This window comes from Euprymna scolopes, chromosome 17 (assembly GCF_053919585.1).
Source record: "Euprymna scolopes isolate OS-2025 chromosome 17, ASM5391958v1, whole genome shotgun sequence".
Taxonomy (NCBI): domain Eukaryota; kingdom Metazoa; phylum Mollusca; class Cephalopoda; order Sepiida; family Sepiolidae; genus Euprymna; species Euprymna scolopes.
Genome location: NC_136498.1, coordinates 17,593,649 through 17,609,039, shown reverse-complemented (window position 1 = coordinate 17,609,039; position 15,391 = coordinate 17,593,649). Strand labels below are relative to the sequence as shown.

Sequence of the window (15,391 nt, the reverse complement as noted above, 5' to 3'; positions counted from 1 at the left end):
TATGCCTCGCCCTTGCTCAATATCCGTAGTGCACCACCTCTACACACCCGGGCAATGGGTATTTCCTTATTTTCGTTACGTGTAACATTTTGTGTTTTTTTCTCCATTTTCCTCAGTTTTTTGTATTATCGAATTAAAACAGTTTCATTTTCTTTTTTTGCTTTTTATTTATTTTTTATTATCGAAAAAATAAAACGAAAAACCTTTATTTATTTTGGGGATGTTTTGTTTTTGTTTGTATTTTGAGTTTATTTTTATTTTTATTTTTTGGGTTATTTTTTATTTTTATTTTGGTTATATTTCTTTTTTTATGGTGATAAGTGAAATAATTGAAACCAAGTATTGCAGTAATTAATAAAAAAAAAAAGGTAAATACACAGAAGTTTCATTTCATTCCCTTAGGATAGGATTCCATGTTTTCATTCTTAAATAAATTTCTGCTTCTTAATAAAACTTTGAGACAAACTATTTTTAGTCGCAGAGGCCAGTAAATAACCAGTTAACAGTACCACAGCTTCAACAGCTAAATGAATGTTTTTTCTCCTCCCCTTTCTCCACTCAGGCTACCTACTGTATCTAATCCCCCCCCCCATGCTGCTATGTTTAAATTTTTTTATAGCTAGGGTTTGCTCAATACTCTTACTACACTCTCTCCACCCGTTTTTGACATTCTGATAGCCGTTCTTACCATGAGAAGTTAGGTGCGTATTCGTAACATGAGGAGGTTGGGCAGCAGCAACAACAACCGTATTTTAACTTTTTTTTCAAGGAGGAGGGGCACGCTTCTACTGGGCAATGCCAGTTAGCAGGTACTGCTAGTAAAATATAATAATCATTAAAGGATTGATGCTATAATAATACATACGCAATCTGCATTAATTAAAATATCAATTTAAGCGTATTGTATGACTGGATAACATCGGGTGGCCAGCTAGTATATATATATATATATACATATATATATATATATATAAACAGTCTCATATTTTGACAGATGCCTATTAAGTCTGAACACAAAAAACCATGTAGGTGTAAGAAAAAAGATGCGTTGGTAATTGGGACTACTTGAGATGCCAGGTGCAGCCATTTCTGCTTTGCTGGTTTCTTATTCTGAGAGAGTGAGAGGGGGAGAAAGAGAGAAAAAAAAGAAGAGAGAGAGGAGGTAGCTGGATGATTAAATACTTTTATATAAATAGACATTACTTGGATATCGTAAGTAACATGATAGTAGCTGGCCTATATGGTGCCAGGTACACCTAACAACTAAAACATATGTAGGTATGTTAACATGTAAAGATTAGAAAATGAATGTTATCAATGGAGGGGGGGGGAATTAAAAGATCAATAAAGAGAAAAAGAAAAGAAAGGAATGTTTGGTTATTTGCCTTTGTTCTTGTTTTCTTTGAATCACAGATTCACGTTATAAGGAATTACCATTATTTACATAATTTTTTTTTTTCCTCTCTTAGAAGCTTCCCCTCTACGGTGTTGCCCAGGATGCAATGAAGTCATTTTAGTTTTTAATTTTTATTTGGATTTTTCGGACTATTGTTCTTATCTTGAATGTTATTCTCACTGTTTCAGCCGATGTAACCTTTGACCTTCTTTTTGGTAATCTGTCAAGCTTGGGAATCTATACAAAATTTCAAATGGAACCCTGTATTTAATTCCTGGAGGAAACATGTTCTCATTCTGTCAGCCATGACTGGACAGAAGTCTTAAGTAATTCTCAATTCTATGTTTAGTATCACCCACACTGAGGATTGAACCTTCAACTTCTAGAAGAGTGCGACTTAGAACTGAATTTCACTTAATACTTCATCTGTTACACCACAGATCCTTGTGGGCATTTCTAGCATGAATTTTGGAAGTCTTAAACTCATTTGTTTTTTTTTTGTTTTTTTTTTTAGAGGTACAGTCTTGTTACTTATTACAGATCACCGCTTGTTACTTTGTAGATATGTTAGATATTGGCAGGCAACCATGGGAAGAAAAAACATTGAGTGCACAAATGCAAATAGATTCGATGTGAAGAATTCTGGATTTTCCACCATTTATAAATAAAATCGTCACGAAGAAAAAGTCAGTCAGAGAGAGTGGAGAACGAAGCTTGTCATCATTTCTTCACTACCTGACATCCGACACAACCATGCACCTCACCTCATGCGTCTTTCAGAAACGTCAAGACAGTAATAATTTATAATCAAAAGCCGATTTGTTAGTGGGAAATAAAAGCAATATATTTTTTGTAGATCAACTGTGTTGTGCTTCTTACTTCGCTGTGAGTGTGTGTGTGTATATATTTGTACCATCGACGAAAGTAGATATTAACATTTATATAGACTGGACAAACGCATTTGAACAACTGACCACAGTGACAAATATATATATATTTTTTAAATGGTGACCACATGTTTTTATTTATTTCTTTTCCTATTATTTCGTTCCAAAAAAAGGCACAGTGTCACTTGGACATAAGGGGCTACTATTGGGGATCAATTCAACAGAGATACTATTTAGGGAGTTGAATAGCACAATGTCTGTTCACACTACACTTAAACTTTTACATGTCAGTACAGTCAAGGAAGAAGGGACACAGGAGGGAATTCCAAAATCTAATAGTTTGGGGGAAAGAAACTTTTTGAGTAGGAGGCTTTCCGATATCTCAGGATCTCTACAGTGGATTTATACACCCGTCTAGCCGAATACACTGTGAAAAATTTCCCCCACTCTTTATCTGTGCCCAAATCAAAACGTGGATTCCATGAACAAAGCTTCTTTCTTAGAACTGCACGCCTGTGGAACTCTGTTCCGTCTGCCTGCTTCCCAACTGACTACAACTTGAATGTGTTCAAGTCCAACATTAACAAATTCCTAATGAACCGCCCCCTTAAGTAAACACTTCATCAAATCTCCACACTGACGTAATGTACTTGCAATAACCCTTATCCCTGAGTGGCTTCCGGGCCTTGATAAGTGGTGATCACTGTGTAAAAAAAAAAAAAAAAAAAAAAAAGTGGAGCGGTGGGATTTTGCTGCCTGTCAGATTAGTTGGGAGTATTTACGTCAAGTGGCTGTAAGTGTCTTGAATTCATCTTAGCATATTCCATTAAAATACTTGTAAAACAGACACAGGGACACATTTTGGTGATGGGACAGAGGTTGGAGCTTGGTTGACAGTGCAGGACCTCTTAGGTTGGAGACTTTTTTTAACCCTGTCTAGTAGCGAGAGACTAGTAGCAGATGAACCAGCCCAAATCTGACAACAATACTCCATGCATGGCCTTGTAGAAGTAAAGGATACTTTCAGACGTAAGCAACTTTCTAGCACGGTAGAGAAAGCCCACCTTCGCAAGGTTCTCTATGAACATTAAGCCAAGGAGTTTGAATGAAAATCATTCAGCTAGTGTATCATTAGCCATGGCAATCAGTGGTTGAAAAGATTTCTCGTAATTATTAAAGGAAAGAAGTTTAGTCTTAGCAGCATTAAATGTTACCATCCATTTATGTCCACATTCCACTAGAGACTGGAGGTCTTCCTCTAGGGTTTCAGCTATTTCTTTAGATATATGTTCATTCGTTTTCCCCTCATATCTGTCCAATTTGTCAATGACCATGTTATAGTCAGCTGGGAAGCAGCCTACAGTATTGGGTTCCACTGTTTGGTAGTTCTACAAATAGAAACATTGTTCATAAAATTTTCGTTTAATTTTAGTCACAGATAGAAAGTTAGGGAAATGATTAATAGGAGTTGTAGCTAGACGAGTGCTTGTTTCAAATGTTTTACAGGTAAACCATGGATAAAAGCTTAGTCAAGCACCAGTCATGAAAATATCGAGAGAGCAGAGGAAGACTCGCAACATCTCTTCTGTAAGAAAGCGGAAGTAGGATGGAGAAAAGGACATTACCCACTAGATTTCGAAGCCAGTTTTGCACCTGGTCAAGATAGGAAAAGATATTCTTAGCAGCTCCCCTCAGATTTGGGAACAGTACTCCATCTTAGGACGTATCTAGCTCTTATACAGGTAGAGGATTGCAGTAGGGATCATAGTCATCTTCTATAATATAAACATCACCTGTCTGTTTAAACGTATGTATGTATATCTGCCTAAAACTTTTGGCAGAGGCGTTGGATTTTCACGAGATCGCTATCGTTTTGAAGTTTGCTCCCTTCGAATGACAAATATCAAAAAATTGGCTAAAAACATTAATTCCTTCACCCTCAACTGGGCACTTTTCTACAGGGAGGGGATCGCTTTTTTGATATTTTTGAAAGTCGTCTCCTCTTTTCGATTGACTAGCCTTAATTTAAACCTTCGCCACTTGCAGTTTGGCAATGGACACAACGGCAAAGACGTCATGTTTTGGGGTTTTTTTTCACCCTCTTTTCCTCCTTCGTGGTACGGGTTCGAGCCTGCCTATTACTATTTTTTTTTTTTTTTTTACACAGTGATCACCACTTATCAAGGCCCGGAAGCCACTCAGGGATAAGGGTTATTGCAAGTACATTACGTTAGTGAGGAGATTTGCTGAAATGTTTACTTAAGGGGACGGTTCATTAGGAATTTGTTAACATTGGACTTGAAGACATCCAAGTTGTAGTCCAGAGGGAAGCAGGCAGATGGAACAGAGTTCCACAGGCGTGCAGTTCTAAGAAAGAAGCTTCGTTCATGGAATCTGCGTTTTGATTTAGGCACAGATATAGAGTGGGGGAAATTTGTCACAGTGGATTCAGCTAGACGGGTGTTTTTCGTGAAAGATTGGCGAGGGGGGGACCAGAGATTGGAGTTCAGACGAGCATCTGCCATGGAAATAACGATAAAACAAAGACAGGCTCGCAACGTCTCTTCTGTGGGAGAGAGGTTGCAGGGTAGAGAAAAGGGCATCCCCCACTAAGCCACGAAGTCTATTTTGTACTCTGTCAAGGCAGGATAGGCTGTTTTTAGCAGCTCCTGCCCAGATATGGCAACAGTATTCCATCCTTGGACGTACTTGGCTTTTATATAGATAGAGAATTGCATCCGTAGTGAGATATCTTCTGGAGCGGTAGAAGGATCCCACCATCTTTCCAGCGACCTTGGCAACAGACTTGATGTACGTGTTCCATTTCAGATCAGGAGTAAAGGTCAAACCCAGAAGCTTGTCAAAACACGGGGCCTCACCCAGACGAGAGCCATCTATCACAATTGATGCCAGATGGGGATCAGAGCGTTGATGATGTAAGGATAGCAGTTTGGTTTTGGATGCATTAAAGGTAACCAGCCACCTCTTCCCCCACTGAACCACGCGCTCGAGATCAGAGGAGAGAGAATCAGAGAGAACTTTGTCATTTACAGCCTTTGATGTGTTGCCGTAGATGCTTGTGTCATCAGCATAGATGTCAACGAATGATTTAAGTATGTGTTTAGGGAGGTCATTGATGTAGATCAGGAAGAGAGTTGGGCCCAGGATTGACCCCTGAGGGACTCCAGCATTTATATTGCAGGCCTCCGATTTTTGTCCATCTACCACTACTCTTATGAGCCTATCGGAGAGAAATGATTTAATGATTGAGAAAACATTTCCAGTTATACCGTAGCTGGAAATCTTGTGAAGTAGACTCTTATGCCATACCTTGTCAAAGGCCTTTGATATGTCGAGAGCAATTGCCCTAGAAAGGAAGCCTTTGTCAAGAGATTCACTAATCCTGTGGGATATAACCGTCAGCACATCTAGTTTATATATATATATATATATATATATATATATATATATACACACACACAGACACATACATACATACATACACCACATGCTAAATTTGATTTTTATCTTCAAAGCATTTACCAAAACCAAAACATTATCTTCAGGTCTGTATTTTGATATTTTGCATTTTTGTTATTCCAAGAACTATACTTATTCCAAGCCAATATTATCCATTTTTCCTGGCATTATCTCGTTTGTTCTCTATTGTTTTCATTGTACAAATTTATTCAGATTTAATAAGTCACATTTTTTTACAATTACTTGTGCTTTTGTTGTTCCTTCAGCTCCTATGTAAAAAAAAAATCTTCTTTAAGATTCAAAGTGGCATTTGAGAAAAGATAACCAGTTGTATTTCTTGCCTTTTTTTTTCTTCCCATCCAGTAAATTATTTGTTCAGACCTGGTGATAATGGTGACTCAGTAATACGTCATAGCCATAATCAAACAAACAAGCAACTTTATTTTTAATATTAAAAAAAATAAATAAATAAATCAAAATAAGCCAAAGACATTTCAATGCATATTGGAGTTGTCTCCCCATGATATTTTATTCTTAACAGTTACATGGCAATATCAATCAGAGAAAAGTGAAAAAATAAATAAATAAAAAAAAATGTCGATTAGACTAATTACTCTTTGCTAAATAAAAAAAGAAAAATATAACAGGGAGCAAATAAACTGTAGGCAGCAGCTTTTTATTTTTTTAGGAAATTGTCTGTCATGGAAAGAAAACAGTATCAGCGTTGAAGGTGAGGACAGTTCTATCGGTTGTTGATATGTTTGTAGCAAGAGCATACAATTGACATTGGGAAATACTATACAACCAACATGGCAGGCTAACAGATCTAGGGAGCAGAGTCTGACAGATGGAACCACACACAAGACTAGATGGTTTCAAAAGGTTACAGTAAAAGGTCAGGCGCCATCTTGTTCTGCAACAAGATGCATCGACCTTGATAAAACCTCGCACAGATAAACACAAAACTGACAATGTTTTCACAAATGTGAAGGGATATACATTTTTTTTTTTTTAAAGAAAATGAATGAGGATTTATTCAAAGTGTGATGAGTTCTAGAATTTCAAAATTCATGAGAAAATTGGATGAAAGCCGTGGATTTACAAAAAATATTTTATAGCCTCATATTGAGACAAGGTTTTGTCGTAAAATAAATTAAGTTAGAGATAGGATAGTGACAGTTACAGTAGTAAAAAAAAAAAAAAAAAAGAAAAATAAAGGACCACAAAAGAAGAAAGACAATAGAATAATGGCGGAGAGGCATGCAAGTACAAAAAATATTCTTATTCTTCAGTTCTTTGTATCGAAGACGATAAAGATTCGACAGAGCTATGCTACGTTGGTTGAGGAAAGAGATGAAGAAACCATCTCACAGAATGGACATAATATTAAGAGGACAAGTCACACCATCATCTCAAGCCCCTCCCCCCCCCCAAAAAAAAAACATGGCGATGCTTTTATTATACAATAAAAAAAATCTAAGAAGAAAAAAGAAACCAACACCAGTAAATAGTAGCAAGAAACAAGAAAAAACAGAAGAAAAAAATATATATAAAGCAGAAACGAAAGACAAGAGACAAATCAGCAGCAGCAAAAATAAGAATAACTTATTTGGAAAAGTAAGAGGAAACTAAAACGGAAACGAAAGTCTTTTTATAAACAGTAAACAACCATCATTAAAAAAAAAAAAAAAAAAAAAAAAAAAAAAAAATCAAGAAAACCTGTGTCAAATGGATAGGAAAAAAGAACTAAGAAAAAATTTTTTTTCCTTGCTTCAGATGGGGAGAAAAAGACTAAGTTTGAAATGGCATTTTTATCAGTAAATAGACTGATTTTAAGAACATTATCATGGGACTGCTTCTCAGCAGACTACAGCATGGTTATCTTCAAAAAGTACACATCGAGATGTCCTCTTAAGTAAAATTTTTTTGTCTATTCCATTTATTTTCAATCCTCTATTAGTACTGTTCATCATCCAACTGGCGATTCCATTAATCCTTGTCCTCTAGTGGCTTTTTGCCTTGATAAATGATGATTCATTAAGAACAACATTTGGTCAAAATATTGTTGTGCGTGCCACAGGGTCGTCTGAGAGAGAATTAAGCAAGAAAGCCATTTGAAATGGCAAGAAACATTCCTAACGAAAAACTTACAACCAATTGGAGAAAAACAAACTAGTGTATGATCAACAAGTGATTGTATGGACTAGGAAAAGATGTGAGCAGATTGGTTGTGAAAAAAAAAACAAAAAAAACATAAGAGGTTATAAGTCCAGAATAGTTAACACTCGAGAACTTTAAAAAAAAAATTAAAAATAGAACACGATTTATGTAGAATGCATCAAAATAGAAATTCTCTATGGATTTTAATGTGTAAAAAAAAAAAATTTTTTTTTAATTCTATGGTAAAATTACAAAAAAGTTAACACTTAACTTGTAAAAACGTTTGGGCGGAAACCGTCATTATTTTTCTTTTTCTAGGTGTAAAAATGATTTATAAGTTTGTTTTTTTTATGGTAAAAAAAAAATCTTACAAATCTAAAACTAGCCTAGTTTTGGTAGAGCATTTCATTCTTAAGAATTTTATATAAATTGTGTTTTCTGTTTTTGTTTACGAGTTATCAAGTGTTAACTATTCTGCACTTTTATCCATAAGAGTTATGCAGAAAACTGGATACAAAGAATAAGTTGTTTTTTTTCCAGAGAGAGAGAGAGAGAGAGAGAGAGGGAGGGGGGGTAAGTTTTAAATGTTCTAAATTCTTGAAATCAAAAAAGAATCAGCAGATATCAAGATTGGAAATTCTGTGAAGAATTGAGGGCAGCAGAGATTTCTTTCTCCACAAAAGGCACGGTAAGATGAAAAGAGAGAGAGAGAGAGAGAGAGAGAGAGAGGGAGAGAGAGAGAGGGAGAGGGAGAGAGAGAGGGAGAGGGAGAGGGAGAGAGAGAGGGAGAGAGGGAGAGGGGGAGAGGGGGGAGGGGGGGAGAGAGGGAGGGGAAGAGAATAATAAAAAAGTTTTTAAATCATTTGACAAGTTGGGGCTTTTTTTTCTTAGCTGAGGGCTACCTGGACCCAACCAACCATTCTTGTTGAGATCACTTCATTCACTAAGCCCTGAATCCTCAACACCATCATGTCCTGTGACGACACTGTCTATTAGTACAAAGTTGTTGCCACTAATGTTATCATCACGACAACCATTTAAATGCAGTTTGGGAGGTTGTGACTTCAGCAGTCATGCTTTTTGTTGGGGGAGGGGGAGGGTGTAGGAAGTTAACCTGAGGAAAAATCCAACATTGGGTGGCCTCTATAAGTTCAACATTATTTTTTTTTAAAGCTCATCTTTCATCTTTTTTTTTTCTTCTCAAAATTTAAAAAAAAAATTTTAAAAAATAAAAATAAAAAAAAGAGAAAATAAAAGAAAAATATACCAAGGAAATAAAATTATTTCTCCCAAATTAACTCACCTCAGAAAGTTTAGGTCTTTTGGAAGTGTCACTGTGTTTCTCATAAAAAATCCAATGCAATGTAATAAAAGGTACACAAAAACACGCATTAAAAAAAAAAAAAAAGAAAAGAAAAAAAAGGAAATAAAAACTCCTTCCTTCCCACCTCTTGTTCTCTATTTTTATGTTTTTAGTTTTTGTCTGTGTTTCATTTTGCTTTTTCTCTTTCTTTTTTTTTTTTTTTTTTTTTTTTGTAAATTTGATTTTCCCCTTCTTTCAAACTTGAATGAATTTTTAATTTTTAAATATAAAAAATGCAACCATTTTTCTCCTTTTTATTTTAAATAACTAATCAGTGTTTGTTTCAATTTACTTTTTTCCTTTGCCCCCCCCCCCCCCGGTTTTACTTATTTTTTTATTTTTTTGCTTTTATTATTTTTGTGCTTTTTTTTGTACCTCACTGAGTTTAACATATTTTTGGGTCTTTTTTTTTTTTTTTTTAAATCATTTTAATCGTTTATTTGTTGACCTGTTTCAGCAGCAATATTTGTTCTGTTTTTAAATTGCTGTTGTCTCGTTTTTTGTTCAAAAGCAGACGTCACATTGAATATTTTTCGCTGTCCACTGTTTTCTGCTGTATTCATTCTGCTGCTGGTGTGAGTGGTTGCCGTCTTAATCATTCTTCTTATCAGCCTTAGTTTTTCCGTTACCTTCTTCGGGGGCCTCCTTGGAAATGGCGCGACGCAATGCATCCCACATGCCACCAAGGAAGATGGCACAGAAGAGGTTCTCAAATGGGATGAAAGGATCGTGGATGCCAAACATAAGTGACGACAACTTGAAGTAAACAAAGAAGATAACAACTCCGAAGTAGATGACAGCGTGCGGAGCAACGATCACTGCAGTTTTCTCCAGGACAAAGATAATGGAAGCAATCAGACAAGCTTTTGTGTAGCTGTAAAAAATAAATAAATAAAATAAATAAATAAAAAATTATAAATAAACTTTATATAGGAAACTGATCCTTAAAAAACTAAAAACGAAATTCTTTAGCAATCAATTTGTACACAAAAAATGTATCAAAATAAATTTAAAAAAATAAAAAATAAAAAGTAAAATTTTAAAAAATTAAAAATATAAATAGAATAAAAAATAAAAAAGTAAAAACATAAAAATAAAAATAGATAAAAATAAAATTAAAAAAGGGAAAAGAGAGGAATATTACAAACAAGCAACAAACGCTAAAGTTTTAATAAAATCGATTACAATCAAGATGGCTGCTTACATTTAAAATTTTTGATTCAACAAAAAATTATTCAAATAGTCAAATGTCATTACTTACAAAGAAGGTTGTAAAAATTCATTGCTCCCTGGGATCCAAACACCTCGAATAAGTCTGTCAAAAGATTTCATGATTCCACTTCCAGCACCTTCAAGGAAATAATAGACAGGACAGTTCAACACAAGGAAAATATTTAGGGAGAAAAAGAAACATTTTTTTTTTAAAAGCCAACTTGAACAAACTTTCTGCAAGACGCACACTCCAGCTGAAGTTAGATGGTCAGATTACTAGTTGAATGATTATGAATATCATAACAGATCTGTCATAAGTAACTATATTGTGACAAAACCTCCTGTTAACCCATTTGACAATGCCGCGCATCACAACCTTGTGTGCCATGGATTTCTTTTATTTCATCTTTTTGTTCTGGTTATGTCATCATAGTCATGTCTTATGTGTCTGCCGAAGGGGGATGGCTGTGTAGGGGTTTGCAGGTATAAAATAAAATAACACACAACTCAACACTTTCTGTATATATTCATTGCACTGTGTGTGCGTGTGTGACACTGTTGACCTTCTGCTAAGATCTACATTTACATTCTACAGAAGCTGTATTTGTATTTGTTAATTAACGTCAGCTCATCTCGATCTCTCAAAGTTCTCCCAACCTGGCCCAAACCACGGTTTGTTTTCGACTGTGGCAAAGTCTCGATCCCTTCAACCAACTGTCTCCAACAATCGTAAACTCAGATCTTCTGTAAATCATTTCTACTGGCAAACTCATAGCCACTCCTCAAAATGCCTGCAAACGAACTAAATATATCTATGTCCATTTGTCTGGTCCTTTTTTTACTGTCATCGCCAAACCTTGATTACAACCACATCTCTGCTTTCTTTCGTTCTCCCCCCAGCGAACAACTTCCTCTTCACTTTTCTGCTGCTAAACCTTATTTCCAATACCTTTGTTCACTTGATAAACCTATTTCTTTTCTTTTGCTATACTTTTTTCTCTTTCCTATTTACTTCCTGACATTTGGAAGCGGGGGGGGGGGCAATGTTGATAGTATCACAATATATTTCTCCATAACATTGTTGAACACAAAGAAAAAGAAAATCCGAGCTGCCATTGCTCAAGTATCGTTGAAACTGCAACAAAATATACTGCTCTGTCCTTGAGAGCTTAGCAAAGTACATCAAGATCTATGGAAAACACACAGAGCTTTAATAAATGTTTTAGTAAACATGTTTTTGTTGCAAAAAAACTTGAACATTATCTTTTATGATATAGCATTGCATATTTATTTTGCATGTTATTGGGGCAGTATGAAAGATTTTGCCGATTTAAAATTTCAACTTGAAAATGCAAAACTGCTTTTGAAAATCTCCATTCATAACAATAACGACCTTATAGCTCTCTCTAATTTGATTCCATCAGTCAATGAACTTATAAATGCCTTGCTTGTAAAATTCTTTAGTTTTTTTTTTATGTGAAATATGAATCTGACTCCTGTTCAATCTCCTCTCGTGGCGTTAACCTAAGACCATCTAAATGGTTTTGTAATCCTCAAAATAAGTCCTAATTCAAGGGAGATAGGCCAAGAGAATATGGACAAAATTTGCTAGCCAAATTCTTAGATCTTTGGTCAGTAATGCTGTGTGAGGACAAGCATTATCATGATGGAAGATGACTTCTTTTCGGTTGACTAAAACGGGTTGTTTTTGAGTCAACATGGTTGTAAATATCACAAAAAAGAAGTATGATGCTTTAATAATCTGAAAGAAAAAAATATACATTAATCATGGTGATACGTTTATGTAATAACAATATGCATAAAATAAATGACCATGGTTTAAAATGTCTCTTTTACAAACTGGCAAAAAAAATTTGCACCAACTTCATACATTTACTTTGTTGAAATAAATTATATAGTTACTTATGGTGGACCATGTATATAATTCTTCTTTTCTTTTTTTTTTTTTTTTGCTTTGATTGAATCCTTAGTCATACATAGAGAAATTTGTTTAGTAACTGAAAAATAGGATTGTCTTATTTTATTCATTTATTTTTTTAGACACGTGCGAACATTTTGAACGAACTTGCTTACTATTTAAATGCTAATAAATTTTATCAATCATGACAATTGTATTTTCACAAGATTAAAAAAAAAACATGAGTGAACTGAAGGTACCTAATCAAAATAAAAGTCATGCTAGTGTCAGAATTTTCCAGATAGTTGACGTAAAATATCAAAAGGTGCCGAAATGCTGAGCCAATTAAATTGCAGCAGCTAATATCATTTCAGAAAATATTTATTTTCATTGTTTTATTATAACAAAAATATATTTTTTATAATTTATGGTTTAACAAAAAATTAAATATTTATCTTGATTTGAAGAAAAAAAAAAAAAAAAAAATAAATTTTTTTTTAAAACTTGCTATATATCGTTTATATAAAAAAAAAATTATTCTTGAAATTTATCTCACAATAAGTTTTTTTTTCTGGATTTGTATTTTTTCTTAAAAGTTTTGTAAAAATGATTCAATAATTATTTAGTGTATTTTCTTCATAACAAAAAACATTGTTTTCATTTTTCTCAATGAATTTTTCGTTGAATTATCTCCATAATAACATAAAAGATTGGCCAGCATTTGCATAAAAAATTTTTTTTTTTTTTTTTTAAATATCACAAAACTTTTTTGACATCTTTAAGTATTATATGTAAACTGCCTGGAAAATTCCAATGATAACATTCCTTATCCCTAACTATAGAAATGAAATACCCGATTCTTCTTCACCCTTATGAGGTGACAGTACAGAGAGACACTGGGATAAACGGCCACAATTAGCCTTTACTCACTACAAGTAAATAGTGGCTATACACGTAAACCTAGAACAGTCTGATTACGAGGCGAGGTTGATTATGTACAACAGGTGCTGTTGGAAATTCAAAATGGCTGAAAAGGATCAGATTTTTTGCTCAAAAGTGTTGTTTTCGACGCCATGTTGTTCACATACACTTTTGACGAGTGTTATCAATCTCTCATGTTGTCATTGAAGAGACGAAACAAAAACTGATTTTACTAATATTATGAGCGAACACTATCACTGATGTGGATAAAAGGAATTACTCAACCAAACACATCTAAAAGGTTTCTGGTCCATGCCTGGGTTTTCAGCACAATAATCAAATACATCCGTCACCTAATCTTCATCCTTTTCTTTATATTAATAATGTAAACTACGCAGTGTAGCATGTTTTGGTAGTGCATGTGAATGGCACAGTGCAGTTGTCAAATGCTTCGTCAAGGAAAGAGAATTGAAAATATTTCTGGTCAGATTCAGACCACCCACAAGATATTCTTTTTGTTTTGAAAATGAGTATCTCGGTGAATGGAAAAAAAAAAAAAGAAAAACAATATCTAGGTCTAACATTTACTCCTAATCTGAGATGGAACACACACCAAATCCATTGCCAAGGTCGCTGGAAAAATAGTGCGATCCTTCTACCGCTCCAGTAGATATTTCACTGCTGATGCAATTCTAAAAATCTTTACCTATATAAGAGCCAGGTACGTCCAAGGATAGAGTACTGTTGCCACATCTGGGTAGGAACTGCTAGAAAGACCTTATCCTGCCTTGACAGAGTTCAAAATAGACTTCGTAGCCTAGTGGAGGATGGCCATTTCTTTTTCCTGAAACCTCTTTCCCACAGAAGAGTTGTTGCGAGCCTGTCTCTGCTTTATCGCTATTATCATGGCAAGTGCTCGTCTGAGCTCCAGTGTAAGGTCCCCCTCGCCAAACTTTCATGAGAAACACTCTTCTAGCTGAAACCACTATCAATTTTCCCCCACTCTGTATTTGTTTCTTAGAACTGCACGCCTGTGGAACTCTCTTCAGTTTGTCTGCTTTCTAGTTGACTAAAATTTGGTCATCTTCAAGTCCCACGTAAACAAGTTCTTAATGAGCTGTTCCCCTTAAGTAATCCAATTTACTAAACTTCCACTACCAACGATTACGATATTGTCACATTGACTACTGTACATTCATTAACCCTTATCCTTGAGTGGCCTCCGGTGACTCCTATGTAAAAAAAAAAAAAAAAAAATAAAAATAAAAAAAAATCCAAGGTTATTTCAAAGTAAGCCCCATTAATAGAGATGGTCTTAGATTTTGTCTTCAGTAGATATCTTAGACGGCCAAACTCTGAACAATGACCACTAACAAAGGGTCAGAAACAGTCAAGGATCAAGAGATCCCAAGAGAATGGAAGAGGAGGAGGGGCAGAGCATTCTATTTTCTATATTAAAAAAACTTATCAATTTATGTAATTTTTAGAATATGACATTTTTGTTTAATGACAGGTACATATACAAAGATTTTGCTGTATTTTTGTTTTTTAATCAGGTTGAATTTTGGATTTGCATGTCAAACTCTTAATGTTTCTGAATTTTTTAAATGAAGATTGGTCATCTATATTATTTGGACTACTATTCTCATCTTGAAAATTATTCTCATGACATTTTGGCAGATATAACCTCTGACTTTCATTAGGCGTACCTTGTCCAACTCTGGAATCTTTCTGTTGAACTTAGGAATCTGTATAGAATTTTGACTGAAACTCTTTATTTAATCCATGGTGGTAGCTTGTTCTTGTTCCATCAGTCATGGCTGGGTAGAAGTCTTAAGTAATTCATAATTGCATTCTTAGTACCACCTACACTGAGTACTGAACCTTCACCTTTCAGAAGAATATCGCTTATAGAACTGAATTTTACTTAGTACTTTAATTGTTATGCCATCCGTTCTTGATTCCTGAGTTTGACAAGATACACCTGAAGAAAGAGAAACTTTGAACAATAATCTAAGTATTGTAAAATTCTTTTTCATCTATTGATAATCCAA

General features: G+C 34.6%; 1 protein-coding gene across 1 annotated transcript in view; it reads right to left on the bottom strand.

The window, feature by feature from the left end:
* Positions 1-6,255: 6,255 nt before the first annotated feature.
* Positions 6,256-15,391, bottom strand: part of LOC145296700 (trimeric intracellular cation channel type 1B.1-like) — an 86,385-nt gene continuing 77,249 nt past the window's right edge. The window contains exons 4-5 of the mRNA XM_080142677.1: positions 10,548-10,635; positions 6,256-10,160 (exon numbers count right to left, since the gene is read on the bottom strand). Coding sequence (XP_079998803.1) covers positions 9,878-10,160; positions 10,548-10,635 — 371 coding nt within the window. The 3' untranslated portion in view covers positions 6,256-9,877. The remainder of the gene's footprint in view (positions 10,161-10,547; positions 10,636-15,391) is intronic.